General features: G+C 41.4%; 1 protein-coding gene across 1 annotated transcript in view; it reads right to left on the minus strand.

The window, feature by feature from the left end:
• The window catches only part of LOC147673402 (ceramide synthase 2-like), a 236,029-nt gene that overhangs the window by 40,245 nt on the left and 180,983 nt on the right, over nt 1-14,801 (minus strand). The window contains exon 5 of the mRNA XM_086947261.1: nt 621-671. Coding sequence (XP_086803387.1) covers nt 621-671 — 51 coding nt within the window. The remainder of the gene's footprint in view (nt 1-620; nt 672-14,801) is intronic.

A 14,801-nucleotide genomic window follows, 5' to 3' on the forward strand; every position in this document is an offset into this window, starting at 1 on the left:
CAGACTAGAATGGCGAGAGCTGGCTGAAAGTAAATATATCACACAAATAAATGTAGCTGAATTTAGCGGCTATATTATTAATAAAATCAACTGGACTTAGCTAACCCCAAACCTTAAAAGAATAGCTAAATCTGTCCAAACGTAGCTAGCATTAGATGCAAACACAAACTGCTGAAACTGTGAGTTGCCTCAAAGTGGTTGTATCTTTATGCTGCCAGTGGTCATAGTGTGGAGTCACACTATTGAAGTTTTAGTACTGACCTACACTTACGTGGACTCCACAATATTGACTACCGCAGTATCATCCATGTAAGCAGATGTGGGCTTAAAGTTCATAAACCATTACTTCCCTATGTATACTGATTTGTTAGAAGTTTATATTGTGGAGTTAATATATGTCCAGGTTGATATTATTATCCTCAATATTAAGACACCCAACAGTAGGCAGTAAACCTTTGGAACTACACTGCTTCAAAGTACTTGATCACGTTTAGAGTAAAAAGTTGAGAAAGGCTTTGGCTCGAGGACAGTCACTTCAAAGGCTCACTGAAACAACTTACATATACAATTTACTGTTACAAGATACAGTTTGTGAATTAGAAATTATCTATTCTGCTCACCTGATGTGGAAATCCCGTCCAAAACTCTTTTTGGTCCCAAAACCATGGTTTCTGTAGGAAAAGAAGTCAAAAAGGTTTGAGTGAGGGATCAAATAAAATAAATCGATTTTGTTAGGAAAGAATACTTTTTTATATAAATGAGAAGAAGGTAAACATATCTAAGTGATGTACCCATTTTATGCTAAACAAAAAACATCAATTATGATTTTTGGTGAAACCAGGCAGCCAATGAGGGATGACTTTAGATAACCTTGGGGTGTCCCAAAACATTCAAGAAAGTATAAGGTTGGCCTCTTTGAGGCTGAAAAAGAACATTGTGGGTGTAAACAATGTGGGTAGTGAACTCATTAAGTGCTTCAGGAAGCAATGGGCCTACATGTCAAGGTCAAAGAGAAACATCGACTGTGGAAGGGTCTGCCTGCCTTGGTATCCATCTGTCTGTTAATCGAATATCCTTTTGCCGGGATAAAAACCTGATTAGCCCTTCGGTTTACTCAGCCCGTTCATTGCTTCTATGTTTGTGGTGCATCACCCATATTCCCTGGTTGGCCTCAGCCATATAACTACGCATACGTATTTATAAAGTACCTGTTCGCAGCTGTGAGGCCTCTTGGGGCCATATAAGTCACTTATTGTTACCCAACTCAAGGGTATTCAGTTTATGGACAAAGGAAGATTTAAAACCGGAATGCACCAAACAGAAAATGAAACTGTGACCGGTGGAGGCATTAGTGCACTAAAACTACTCAATATCTCCAAAATCCCTGTTATCTCTAAAATGGCATACATGGTTGTAGATCTCTGCGGCCTACATGCCTCTACAATGAAGAAGCCAAAGGCTTATATAGTGTGGCGGCTCTAAGCAGAGCTTATATTCACTTCACTTGACATGAAGTCTATCATGGGATGGATGTATATCATTACAACGCATGCCATTACGACGCAACTTTTACAACGCAAGTCGTTACAACGACTTGCGTTGGGGGGCGCTGGATAGTGAATAGTTTAATTTACTATTCCAACTCCAGTCCCCGTGGAAAGTAGGGAAGGTGTTGGATAGTAATTAAACTATTCCCTATCCTAGAGCGCCCTCCAGCGCAATTTGTTGTAATGACTTGCGTTGTAAAAGTTGCGTCGTAATGGTAGTGCGTTGTAAAAGTTGCGTTGTAAAGGATGTTTCCCCACGGGACATCACCACACCTACGTGTAACACCTCTGAGGCCCCCAGTGGCCAGGGATCCTATTCTGGTTGTTCCTTAGTAATGGATTGTTGTTCAATGGAAGGAAGTGATTTTCCCTTAAGTGCATGCCCTTTTGGAAGAAAAGAATTGAGAACAAGATGCCCCACTTACCCTGGAAACACCAATATTGATGACATTTTTCCACAAAAAAATTATAAAAAAATCTATAAAAAATATGAATGGAAAGTTTTTTCCACCTAACATGTTACTTTAGACAACAAAGTGTACTTCAGATTTTTTGAGTTGATGCCGTCAATATTACCGTAACTAATCTGGGTTGCTTGAATTAAATAAATTACTCGGGTTCCAAGCACTCCTATATTGCCTTACAGAGAGCCCAAAACAATGAAAAGAAATATTCATCACACTCACCCAGGACCATGCATGGGAGCTTTGTTTTTAAATATTTGCATGTCCTGCTCAGGAGAAAATTTCTTCTGAATTTGATGTACACTTTTGCTGTTCTCAATTTACTAGGTTCATGGGAACAACTAATCTCCATCTTTAGAGATATGATGGCTGCCCCAGGTGCCTGCTCTGTATTATCATTGATGTGGTGATGAAGTGGTTTTATACAGTGTGTGACTACCCAAGACGCAGGTGTTCTTAAGCTAAGCTTTCAAGTAAAACACATGGGAAATAAACATTTTAAGGAGGGAAAGGGTATGTTTTCAGACGTTTGCAGAAAGCATGAAAATTGTCCTGATTGCGGAGGGAGGATGTTTCACTGTTTAGGGCTAGTTAAAAAAAAAAAAAGGCAGGGCCACCTAATCGGGATCAGTGAATCTTATGAACCATCAATTGGGGGAAAACAGATGAGCGGGGAGCTAGGGAAGGCCGATGCGGGAGAATTCTTTCTTGAAGAAAGTAAGGGCTGGTGCCATGAACGGCCCAATGGCAAACGCTGAAAAGGAAAGGGGATAAACCAGAAAACCAATGAAGTTTGGCTAAGGGATGGAAAGTAGAGGAGTGACTAAGTAATTTGAAAATTAGATGGGCAGCTGTGTTTTGCAGGATTTGGAGTTGTAGATGTGGTTGTGCACAAGCCCAAGGAAGAGAGTGTTAGCGTAGTCCAGGTGTGAGCAGGTCCCCGCTTGGACCAAGTTGGTTTTCCATAGGAGACAGATGAAAAAGAAGCAGGGAGCAGAGGTTTTAGTAGTGTGAGGCAAAAAAGAAAGAGCAGCGACAAAGAGGATGCCCAGACTGTGCACCATGGTGAGGAAGTAATAGGAGAGAAGCCAAAATTAGAAACTCACTTAGACAACAACCAGAAAGACGAAGAATGGCCAACAATCAGAACCTCGGTATTATCCGAGCTGAGCTAGTTTAGAGTCATCCATTCTTCAATAAGAGTCAAAAGTTGTTACTGCAATATCGAACGCTACCATCAAGTCGGAGTATATTCTGGGTGCGGTCTGCGTAGGATGTATGCTGAAGACAAACAGTTTGAGGGTGGAAGCCCCGTGGAGGCATGGATGTTAAACAGAGTAGGGCTTGTGAATAGACCTACTTTCATCAGCAATGGTGTTTAGTGTTAAAGAAGAAGAGATGAAGATGGACCACCTGAGAACGATTACAGGGAGCCAGGAGATTAGAAGAGAATGAGAGACTAACTCAAATGCAGCAGACAGTTCGAGGAGGATGAAAGTGGTTGTGCCACCCTGATCCGTTATCATGCGACGGTCTTCTGCCACTGAAAGACGAGAAGATTCCATAAAATGAAGATCTTGAAACCCCGATTGCAAACAACCGAGGTGAGAGTGGGTCTCAATGAAGAAATAAAATTGTAGATTGATGTTCTTTTCCAGTATCTTGGATGGAGAGGGCAAGAGCGACATAGGCGTGTCGTTGAAAAAGTACAGTAAGTTCAGCTGAGGTTTTCTTTCCTAGAAGAGTTACAACTGATGTTGGTTTCCAGATGGAGGAAACAATAGCAGAGCTGATAGCGCAATTGCAAAGATGAGTAAGTGTGATGGGCAACGGTAGGGATAGTTCCAGGATGATAAATGAGGACATGGATCAAGAGGAGCACCAGATTGGATACTGAAAAGCAGAGATTACCAGAAAGCAGAAGAAAGTGGGGAAGAGTGGGAATATAGGCCAGCAAGGTATGAGAAGAGGGAGAATGAGCAGAAGGGAGTAGGCGGTGGATATAATTTGATGCAATATTGTTTTTTTTTTCATGGAAGGAACCAGAGAGGGATTCACACACCAGAGGGGAGGTGGAGACATTATGGATCAGCTCTTGCAGCGAGGGAGGAAAAACTCCTGAACTTTTGAAAAAACTTTGCACGTTGAAGTTTATCTGTTTCTATTCTGGTGCAGTAATACAAGGAATGCACCCTCTTCACAGCATTCTTGTAACTTCTTAGGGAAGTGATGCAATGCAAATGGTCATCTGAAAATTGGTTATGATTCCTGCTCTGCTTAAAGACTTTGCAATGGCATTTAGCAGCAGTCAACTCAGGGCTGTTCCAAGGAGCCGTAGGACGAACTTAGGTTTAGAAAGCTATCTAGGGAGACTCCGTGGAGGAGTTGTACCTTGTTGAAGAAGTAACAAGGCCTAAACTCAGAAAAAGAAAATAACACATTTCAGATGCAAGTAACTGTCAGGGATTTCTTTTTGGGTTGTTAATATTGTCTTGATATGTATACCTACCTTGTAAAGCGCTCTGTTACTCTTGGGTCCAGTAGCACTATATAAAACCTTTTAAATAAATAAATAAAATAAATGGTGCTTAATTTGTGCCAGTAATTGTAGGTGGTGTGCACAGGGACACGGTTTTGGGAACCCGGGCCTGTTTTCCATCATCATGCTTTGGCTCATGAGAGAATGAAAGTAAAACATGAAAGGAGGACGAGGTAAAGAAAGAAGCAAAACCAGAGACAGCAGAGAAACCAGGGATGACAAAGAACTTGCAAGAGAATAAAGGGAAAAGAAATGGAAGGTGATGGAAGATGAAGACAGCAGGTGGAATGAAGCCTATGCAGGCTTGATGTCTGGTGAATCTGGCATTGGGCAGCTCTTTTGGCATGCTCCTGACAAAATCTTTAGCCCCAACACGTATCTTTTTTTCCCCTTTCTTTTATAAGGAAATTATGGGCTGAATATTTGTGCTTTGTACTAATGTCAAAGTGTTGCATATGCAGCTGCAGCTTTTTCTTTGGAATACCTGCCCCGTCAAAAAGACCTGAATACATTGCTCAGAAACATAAATACCGGAAAAGTAAACGTTGCCAAACTCTTCCCCGGAAACAGAGACACTGGGAAATACTTAAAACTGAGAAACTATTGAAAATGGATGAAAATCTAAGAAAAGGAGAGAGGCGATGAAGTGGGCAGTTTATTGGTATTACAGCTGTGGCTTACACTTACATATGTTAAATAATTTAATGTGGCTTGACGAAAAGAAGTTATAGGTTTAATTACTTGTTGTCAACATTGTTCTAGCCAACACATAGAAGGGACACTGTGTTTTGTTAGTCAGGAAACTTTACTATGCATTACATCATTTCTATCTTCCTTAAGTGTGTGCTTTTGGACAAGTTCCTGGAGGACATTTCCTGTGCAATTAAATCCTTTTGCTTGGTTTCTAGAATATATACCCTGTGTGTCCATGTTCATTAGAGACAGGCCATTAGTAGCAGAGATATGCCATTACTCTCTGTATCAATAAACCTTATTTACCCACTTCTAGTTTTAAATACAGCCATAAACAACTAAATACCAGCAGATGGTGAAAGTCTCATAAGAATGGGTACCAGGTCTTCAAGAGCATTCATGTTCTATACATTAGGATACGCGTGCCAGGCCTATGTTGATGACATCACATGTTGTACTACAAGATTAAATAAGTTACCACAATATAAGGCATCAATGCCATAACAACATAAAATAAGAAAACAATATATAGCATTTCATAACACAATAATATAAAATATGAAAATATAACATGGCATAAGATGAAATTTGCATCACCTTTAAGCAATTGAAAAGATTTAACTAGCTCTGGAATACTTATGTTATCAATCTTAGAAGGTTCAAAGCGTAAATGAGCCCTGTCAGGATATAAACCTATGGCCACACGCCATTAAACAGGCACTCAGCTCTCTGAGCCATATGATGGGCCTATGACGGCTTAGAAACAAGGTCCCCGCGGGGAGGGTTTAACGACAGAATGTATTAGGGTGCGTTACTCGTGAAACTTGGCGCGTGCTGCACGTGGGGTCCTGCTTGCCATGCAGAAGGATGCAGGATCCTCGTCTGCACAATGGGGAGGCCATGTGACTTGTGATTGGTTAAGACTGAAGCCTGTGCTCATTCCAGATACTCTTTTGGAACCCGATTTATTTATTTTCTGCTTCACCATTAGCAGCCTGGAGTCTACTTCCGGAAGCTTTTAGGCAGGCGTCTGCTAGACCTCATGCACCATTAACACTCTGATTCCTAAATGTACAGAGCCTGTCACTAGACGTTTTTTTTAAATCATCTTATTTTTAGATTCTGCATATTGTCTTCAGTGGTTGACTCTCTAACATTTCCCAGGTATGGGTTCACTTGCTTTTCTAATTCGTGTTTATTGGATTTTTCCAAGTAGAAAAAAACAACATTAATAGAAAGGAAGACTCAAGGTGGAAAAGCGCCATGTATTGTACTGTACCGTGGGGTAATTAGATTAGTCCCGCCCTTACTATCCCCGACGAGGTGATGAAGTGCTCTCCAACAAGTAGTACACCACTCTGGAACCATGGTAAGTAGTTAATCCAACAGTTATTGATTATTGTTGGTTACTGCCGAAGGACACCATTCCATTCATTTACTCTTTTCTTTTTTTGTGGTAGACTAGATTAATAGGAGTCAAGAGCAATCACTACTTGGGACTGGGTGAGTTCATGCAAGCGGTTGTTGGGATGAGTAGACAGGGTCGAGAGTAGGAATTGTTAAGTTGCATGGCTACGATCATAAAGATAAACCTGATAATGCTTCAGGGGTGCCACAAGGTTCAGTTCTAAGTCCTGTCACAACACTGGAATGTTGGGAGCTCCATTGAAACCAATGGACCGCTCTGGACTTCTAATAGCCTGTAGAAGCCCGGAGCATCAACATTCTAATGTTTAACATAAGCCTCATGGAGCTCGAGGGGATTTCAACCCGGGCTCTAGGAAGCCTTTGATTTACAAATTAGAACATTCTTCTCTACTAGCCAATAAAGGCCAACTCCCTTGTTAAAGGCCCGAGTTGACTGATGAAGCGGGCCCTTAATGGCCGGTAGAACCCGCTACGACAGGTTCTAAGGCTATAATCTTCTTAATTTATATGTGAACCCCCCAGTCATCTGTTTGAATCTTTTGGCATTTCTTTCTTCACACATGCTGATGACAACCAATTACTAGTCAGAATCGAGGAGGGACTCATAGAACGATGCCTCCAACCCGACAAACTGTCAACAAGAAGTCGACAGCGGGATAGACATAAATTCTATCACTTTCAATGGAATTAAAACTGAAGTGATTGTTTCTGGTCTCGACACAGAGCGGTCAGCTGATTGGTGGCGGGAAAAGTTAGGAGCGATGCAGGTTCCAGCATCTTTTGCCGGGAATTTAGAGATAACTGTCGACAAAGAGCTAAATCTTGAGAGACATGTTAAAAAGCCATACGCACAACAGGTTTTCAGATGCATTATTTAATCAAAAATAATACCCCGCCATTCATTCCTCAGCCAGACAGAAAGACATAGTCCACATGCTAAATAAAGTACATTGTAATTGGACTACTGTAGCGCTCTTCTGATAGGTGCTCCAAAATACATCATCCTAAACTGCTGCAAAATACAGGTCCTAGGCGGATCCTCGGTCTGAGGAGAGAGGCTCTTATCTCAAACCTTCTGGACAAGTTACAATGGCTCCAGTACACCAAAGATGTCTGTCTAATGCGCTCTATTCATGTCATAAAACAACATACTCAATTATAACAGGGACCACCCGAAACACCCATAGTGCGAGGGCAATATACAATCAAAATGTCAACAATTGTCATATGGGACTCACTCATCCAGAGCTGGAAGCCCCTCGGGACTGCGAGCTTCTGTAATCGATTTACAAATTATTCAAAATCAGTTCAATTGGTATGCACATACATCAAATTCATAAGTTTCTTGAACAAATGTTCGTGTTGGACACACGATCGATTGAGATATATATTCTCATTATATTTGATTCTTAGTCCAATATACAGACAATCAAAATCAAAGTACGGGAAGGTGAAATGATAGTGCAGACTTTGCAGTGCTCACATAAATTAAAAAGTTCAAATGGCACACAAAAACAACACACTGTACATTCCCCAGTGGTTATATTATTCAAGGTCAGTCCTATGAGAAGCCTACGCAATCGGTTAAATCCTCATGTTTGAGTAAAACCATAAAAGTGAATATTATTGACATCGTCCACTTGACACACGTGAGTGTTTCGGGTCATCCAATGCCCCACAAAACTCACTAATCCATGCTTCAGCATTAATTCAACAAACATTGTAATGTAAAGTTGTTGAGATATTGGTAAAGCAATTTACCATGCGCGCTTCTCATTCATAGTATTGACGCTGTGAGTGAGAAGCGCAGAAGTACCGAGGTGGATTCTTATATCAACCCAGGGTAGGCGATCTAGCGGACGCACACTGCTTGATATTTACAAATTTATATTACAACTTTTGTTGAATTTTTGATTGTCTGTAAAGTGAAATTTAAATCAAATAGAAGAATATACATATATCAAGAGATCAAGTGTCCAACACTAACATTTGTACAAGAGTGCAATTATGAATTTGATGAATGTGCATACCAATTGAATTGATATAGAATAATTGATAACTCGATTACAGAAGCTCCCAAACCTGAGGGGTTGCCAGCTCCGGCAGAGTAAGTCCAACATGACAATGGTTGAGATATTAATAAAACAATTTGCAAGAATAGTCAAACTAGGGACATAAAGTCTATTTTCCATGGTTTGTTCCCTCCGGAGCACCTCTATCTAAACACAGAGCTCTAATTATTATGCTATGATTCAGGAAAGTAAGACAGGTGAGGCGTCGGTTGGCTGCTATTACCTATTCTATGCAGTCAAACCTTCTCTCCTTCAGGAATCAGATTAAAACCTTTTTGTTTTCATATAAAATGCAATATGAGGTGTAGATTTGGGTGCCTTTCCCGGTCTCCTGCAGGTGGGCGCTTGCTCGTTCTCCCTAGTTCCCGACGTGGATCGCTTTAGTTGTTAGATTGGTGCAGTTGGTAAGTCTTGCCTTTTCTTTCCCCTCAGCGCCCTGAACCTTCTTGAAAAGTAGCTGTTTATGTCTATATAAATTGCTAAAATGTAATATAATACCTCTAGCTGCTTACATTTCCCTACCCCTTGAATATCAGTACTTTCATAAAAGACGAGCACCAATATACATGCAGCGAGTAGGAGTAAAGCATCCATAGGCCACCAAGTGATTGCCCATCTGACTGTGGAAGGAGACTACGAATTCCAATAGTGCCAATAGGATCTTAATGCTCTATGGGCCTGATTTAGATCTTGGTGGATGCGTTACTCTATCACAATGGTGACAAATATCCAGTCCGCAGAAATATAAATCTCATTATATTGTTTATGATTTATATTTTGGCAGATGAGATATCTGTCACCGTTGTGAAGGGAGTAACCTGTTCACTGAGCTCTAAATCAGGGCCAAAGTGTTTTTGTACAGGTCATTTTCAGACTGCATAATTTGAGCCAGTGATTTCCGGCGCTCAACACCTACACTTAATTGTCAACAGCGCAATTATGACAGTCTGCCACATGGTGGCGGTGCTCATCCTATTTAGAGATAAGCAGAACAATGGTTGTTTATGAATACAATATATATTAAAAATAAATAATACCTGCCTCCCCGATCATTCCTTTAGCTTTGGGGACCTGGAATAATCTGAACTGTTGCACTTGCAGGTGAGAGAGATGGTTAGTAGTTGTTTTGGTAACGTCATTGGCAGAGAGGACAGGGGCAATGGGCGGTGCAAGCTGCACTGGCCTTCTAGTCAGGGCCCTGGCACTTAATATTTTACAAATTAACCACTGTATTCATTGTGTCAATCTTAACATAGCTGGACTGCAGTCGCCATTTGGCTCCATCTATTAGGAGCATGTAGTATTGAATGTCCAGCCAATGTATTGTCAGCAGTACTATCCTCCGAATTATTCACTTTCTATTTGCCCGAATCCCTGTAAGCGAGGGACTTTTCTGCTCTGAACTGGAATCGCTCTCCATGTTTGCCTCCACTAGCATGTGGGTCAAAATGAAGTGTGGATGATTCACAAGCCATACGTTCCAAGTTGGTATCCCATAATGCCAAGTGTGCACGTGCTTAGTCTTCAATTACTGGGGACCAAATCACAGCTACACATTTTCTTAAAAAGGTGTTTCAGTTTGGTGCCAGAATCTGTATGTATATATATATATATATATATATATATATAACGCGGTAGCATTCATGCCACATCCCTACACCAATTGCGTCAATATTGAGAAGGAAAATGTTACTTAACTGTAACAATCGGTTTGCACTTTGTAGGGACGTAAAGATGTGCTTTGTGCAGTCATGCCATCTTGAATTTGGGGCAGAGGTTGACACTCTTTCTTCAACATAGATGATTCAGATTCAAGGGGACTACGGATTCCTTCCCTTAAGACCAAAATGTACCAGGAAAATGACTTAACCCCAGTATATTTTTTCCAAACCAGCAGATATGGACATACCTTTTGGAAATGTGTGACCAAGAAACTATATAAGCGTAATCCTGACCATGAACTCACTGGACAGGAGACCAACAAACAATTAATTGTACGTTGGTTGAATCAAATCTTCTGAACTGGATCATACAGAATACATTTAGGGACTTTTTCAACGGTTTTGGGGGTTAAGTATCTATGAGTCTTAATACAGTAATGTATTTTCTTGTGCTGCATGCTACTCAAGACCTGCAACAACTTCTCCAACTTGACCAAACGTAGATCTTCTCTGAACTCACTTCTAACTTAGTGTACAGGAAAACCCTGTCATGGCTCGCCTTCACCCCATGTTTGATACAGATCTTTTTGAAAACTTCTAGAGACATAGTAAGTTCTCAGGTAAGTATCATTATTAACAAATGCCCCCTTTTATCCAAAACATTTTTTTTAAATCTAATTAGAAACTCTCTCTACTTGCAAGTATCATGGCAGAAACACAGAAGAGGAGATTAAAAATAGAAAAGAATGAAAGGTTAGAAAATAACAAAGAGAGACAAATGATGTGACTTAAATGTGAAAGAGATCTAAAGATGCAGGAAGTGTACGGTGGTGGAAGAAAGACATGAGGTGGAAACAAGACCAGGAAGCATTGGTAATTGGTGAGCCTGGCATAGAACAGGGGGCTCTGAAGACAAACTATGGGCACCTGCACTCAATATTTCCGATAATTTAAGCACTGAAGCTACCTAAAATACAGCTTGCATGCCTGCAGCAGCAGATTAAAGGGCACTTGAAAGTTGTTTCTCTGTGGGAGAGCTCTTTCGATACCTCTGTTTACGCAGCTGCAGCAAATAGTGGTTGACTGTTCCTGTAAACAATGGTGTTAGTTTAAGCCGGTACAGTAAGATTCATTACTGCCACACAATGGGGTGAGAAACATGTCCAGGAAAAAAGAGAGGTAAACACACAATGAAAGGGACAGTTAATCCATCCCAAACAGTGCGAGGCACTGGTGATGCCAATGACTGATGGGTGACTGTGTATGGAGTTAAATCTCAAAGCTAAGAATATGGCAGCTAAAAACTGTACAACTGCAACTACTGAGCCACATCTTTATATATGTGTGTATATACACACACACACACACATATATACAGAGCCACACACACACACACACACACAGCCCCACACACACATAGAGACACACACACACAGAGCCCCACACACACACAGCGAGCCCCCCACACACACACACAGCGAACCCCCCCCCACACACACACAGCGAGCCCCACACACACACACAGCGAGCCCCCCACACACACACAGCCCCACACACACACACAGCCACACACACACACACACAGAGCCACACACACAGAGCCCCCCCCACACACACAGAGCCCCACACACACACAGAGCCCCACACACACACACACAGAGCCCCACACACACACAGCGAGCCCCCCCACAAACACACACAGAGAGCCCCCCCACACCGACAGATAGCCCCACACACACACCGAGAGCCACACACACACCCCGAGAGCCACACACACAGAGCCAGAGCCCCACACACACACACACACACACAGAGCCCCCCCTCCCCACACACAGAGCACCAAACACACACACACAGAGCCCCAAACACACACACAGAGCCCCCCCACAGACACACACAGAGCCCCCCACACACACACACACAGAGCCCCCCCCACACACACACAGATTGCTCTCAGCGAAATTTTGACAAAAGCCTTTGAATTAGGTCATATATCAACCACAACCAAGCAATTCCTTACCGTACAATATCCGAGAAGACCGTACCTCTATATGCTCCCGAAGGTGCATAAAAATCTTCAAAATCCACCCATGCGTCCCATCGTGACCGGTGGTGGTACCATTTTCGAACCACTCGGTCAATATATTGACAAATTCCTTCAGCCATTTGTTCAAAAATGGCCGTCGTATGTAAAGGACACTAATGATTTTCTTGTGACACTAAAAAATATCAACAAGCCCTACATTGGTGTGTACAATTGACGTGAAATCATTGTACACTTCTATTCCCCACCAATCTGGTCTGGAAGCCGTGGAGTGGGCCCTGCTACAACAACCATCGGTCAAGGCAGAGAAAGTTTTTATTTTGGAACTTTTACACTTTTGTTTGTATCATAGTTATTTTCAATGGTCATCAAGGTTTTTTCTCCAACAAAATGGAACATCCATGGGATTTGCCGGGACCCCGGCATATGCCAATACCTTTATGGCGAAATTTGAGGCTGACCACATCTACAACAATAGATTCTGGAATGATCATGCAACTGTATACCGGAGGTTTATAGATGATATTTTTGTACTGTGGTCCGGAACAAAGGAAAGTTTAGAACTTGAAATTGAAAGATTGAATCACTGTTCTGAGAACATCGAATTTACACATATGATCAGCGATAAAGAATTGCCATTTCTAGATGTTATGATTAACATCCAAGATCTGCAGATAAAAACCACAGTGCACAGAAAAGACACAGATGTGAACAATTCGCTATTATTTCAAAGTTTTCATCCGCAAAATTTAAAAAACAATTTACCTTTATCACAGTATATGCGGATCAAAAGAGTCTGCTCACATGAGGACGAGTTGAAGAAGAATCTCAATTTACAACAACAAAGATACAAAGAAAGAGGATACCCTGATGACATTTTGGCCAAAGCCAAAAACAGGATAGAAGTTCACAGCAGGGATAATCTTTTGATACAGAAACCAAAGAAACCACAAGACAGACATGTGTTTGTATCCAAATTCTCCACTGCATCTCAGAAACTGAAATCAATCATTCATAAACATTGGGACCTTTTAAAGAATGAAACAGACTTCAATGGGATTTTTGCTCACAAGCCTATTTTTGCTTACAAGAGATCAAAAAATCTAAAAGAATTACTGATGACCCCCACAAGAGACACAGAAGTGACTCAAAGAGGTATGAGGAAATGCCAAAATTGTGTTCACTGTTCAAATGTAATTGAAGGCAAGATGTTACATCACCCTCAAACCGGAAAAGAAGTGACTTTACATTACAATGGGGATTGCAACTCCAAAAATTTAATATACTACATAAAGTGTCCCTGTGGGAACATTTACACAGGAAGAACAGAGAGGAAACTAAAAACAAGAGTATCAGAACATAAGAGTACAAGCAGAAACAAAAACGTAAAGAGCAACTTGGCTAAACATTGGAATGAAAGCAATCACAGCATAGCCCAAATCAGGTTTTCCATACTAGAGGTAGTGAAATCATACGAGGGGGTCGATCTAACCAGATCCTTCCTCCAAAGAGAAATCCACTGGATAAAGTATCTTGTCACACAGGAACCAAAGGGTTTGAACGAGAAAATTGATTTATCATGTTTTTTATGAGACCATTTTACCCAGATACTGTTGAGAATGATGTCTATACTCTGTTAACTTGTGAACCATTGTCATTTTGATTAACATGGTAACATTACTATTCCGTTTGAGCTTATTGTAGCTTTTTTAGACATTCTCCACTGTGCTATCATTTTCTATGTCTTTTCACCTTACTCTTTCTCCACGCTGAGATTACCCTCTTTAAGATGGCGCCCGCCTTTTCGTGTTATTAGTCCGTCGTTAGTGGCGAGCATTTTCAACAACATAGTAAAGGGCTCAGGAGCGGTCGATGCATACAGCTGGTGGTACACCAAGCGAAAGCTAACCTGAACATGCATGAGAGAGGGAGACGGCATTCTAACTTTGGGGTTTTATATGCGAGGTGAGCACCCGGTTAACTGCTTTGAGGCCCGTTGATTTGGTAGATTAGCGGCGAAGGGTCGCAGAACCCAGTGTTGAGCGTATGTTTTCCATATCTCCACAGGAGGAGTGTGAGGATCGGGTGTTCTGAAGTGTTTTGTTCAAGCAAATAGAGAGACCGTTCTAGGTAAGATAGCTCCCGAGATTTCTGTCAACGAGCGGTGTAAGATCTCAGTGGAAGCCTTTGTCAATTGTGGTTTGTTTAGTCCGTATTTTCCTTTCTTTTAGTTTGGACAAGCCTGTTTTGCTGCGACTTCAGTGAGTTTATTTTCTTTCACTTTTTTCACACACACAGCGGTGTCGGTGAAGGGTATTCTGAGTCGTAATGTTACCTGAACATATGCGAGATG

This window comes from Lissotriton vulgaris, chromosome 12 (genome assembly GCF_964263255.1).
Source record: "Lissotriton vulgaris chromosome 12, aLisVul1.2, whole genome shotgun sequence".
Taxonomy (NCBI): domain Eukaryota; kingdom Metazoa; phylum Chordata; class Amphibia; order Caudata; family Salamandridae; genus Lissotriton; species Lissotriton vulgaris.